At 12.8% G+C, this 1,230-nt stretch overlaps 1 protein-coding gene across 1 annotated transcript in view; it reads right to left on the bottom strand.

The window, feature by feature from the left end:
• Nucleotides 1-1,139, bottom strand: part of PGAL8A_00016300 (conserved Plasmodium protein, unknown function) — a gene marked incomplete at both ends in the record, with an annotated part of 2,406 nt that extends 1,267 nt beyond the window's left edge. Inside the window, 5 exons of the mRNA XM_028671565.1 lie at nt 99-211; nt 351-505; nt 608-688; nt 831-948; nt 1,055-1,139. Coding sequence (XP_028528205.1) covers nt 99-211; nt 351-505; nt 608-688; nt 831-948; nt 1,055-1,139 — 552 coding nt within the window. The remainder of the gene's footprint in view (nt 1-98; nt 212-350; nt 506-607; nt 689-830; nt 949-1,054) is intronic.
• Nucleotides 1,140-1,230: the final 91 nt, after the last annotated feature.

The raw sequence follows: 1,230 nt of genomic DNA, 5'->3' as shown, positions 1-1,230 counted from the left end.
AAAAAAAAAAAAAAAAAAAAAAAAAACATAATAAAGTAAAAGTATCAATAAAATAGTAAAATTTTATAAAAAAAAAAAAAAGAAAAATTCTTAATTACATTATTTGAATCATAACAAAAATCTTTAAATATTTCTTCAATAAGTGTTGCTTCAATAATCCCAAATATATCTAAATGAATTTTTGTTGGTTCTATTTTATTTATTTTAGCTTCTAAAAAATTTATGTTAAAATATATTTTATTTACATTATTTTGAAACTAATCAGTAAAATTATTAAGACATATTTAAAAAATCTTATAAGTAATATTTTACATAAATATATTTTTATGTATATTTTATTTTTATTTTACTTATTATATAATTTTCTTTTAAAACTAAAATTAAAAGTTTAAAACTGATTTTTAAAAACATATTTGATGGATCACTATTAATAATTTTGGGTTCTTTTTCTTTTAATTTAATATTGTTAAAACATATACAAAATCCTTCAACATCATTATTTACTCTATATTTTAAAGAAAAAATATAAATATATATATAAATATATATACATATATATAAATATATATATATATAATTTTTTTTTTTTTTTTTTTTTCATAATTACTTTAACATAAAATTTGATAAATAAATGCTTAGACCATCTTTTACGTTATCTAAGTATTTTGGTTGTAATTGAGCTACACAACTATTAAAAAATAAAACATAAAAAATAAAATAAATTATATAAAATATAAAATAAATTATATATATATATATATATATATATATATATATATATATATATTAACAATAATAATTATTATAAAAAAAAAAATAAAACAAGTTACCTTATTCTTACTATATTAAAGGTTTTTTTATTAATAATTAGTCCAGGATTCTCAAGAATAACATTTAATGTGTTTTTTATGTATTTAAATTTAGGATTACATATTAAATGATCATAATCTTAAAAAAAAAAAAAAGGATCCACATATGAAATAACATTGAAAAACTATTATAGATATAAATTTTTATTATATTTATATTCCTTATTTTTTTTTTTTATAATTACCTTCATTAAATTTATTAATAAAATTTTCTAATTTGCTAATTCTTAATACTTTTGATTTTTTTATATACCATGGATTTTGAGCCATATTAAAAAAAAAAAAAAAAAAAAAAAAAAAAAATTTATAAAATAAAAAATTTACATATATTATTCATATAAAATAGTATTACGAAAAAAAA

Source organism: Plasmodium gallinaceum (genome assembly GCF_900005855.1).
Source record: "Plasmodium gallinaceum strain 8A genome assembly, contig: PGAL8A_v1_10, whole genome shotgun sequence".
Taxonomy (NCBI): domain Eukaryota; phylum Apicomplexa; class Aconoidasida; order Haemosporida; family Plasmodiidae; genus Plasmodium; species Plasmodium gallinaceum.
This window is presented reverse-complemented; position numbering and strand designations above follow the sequence as displayed.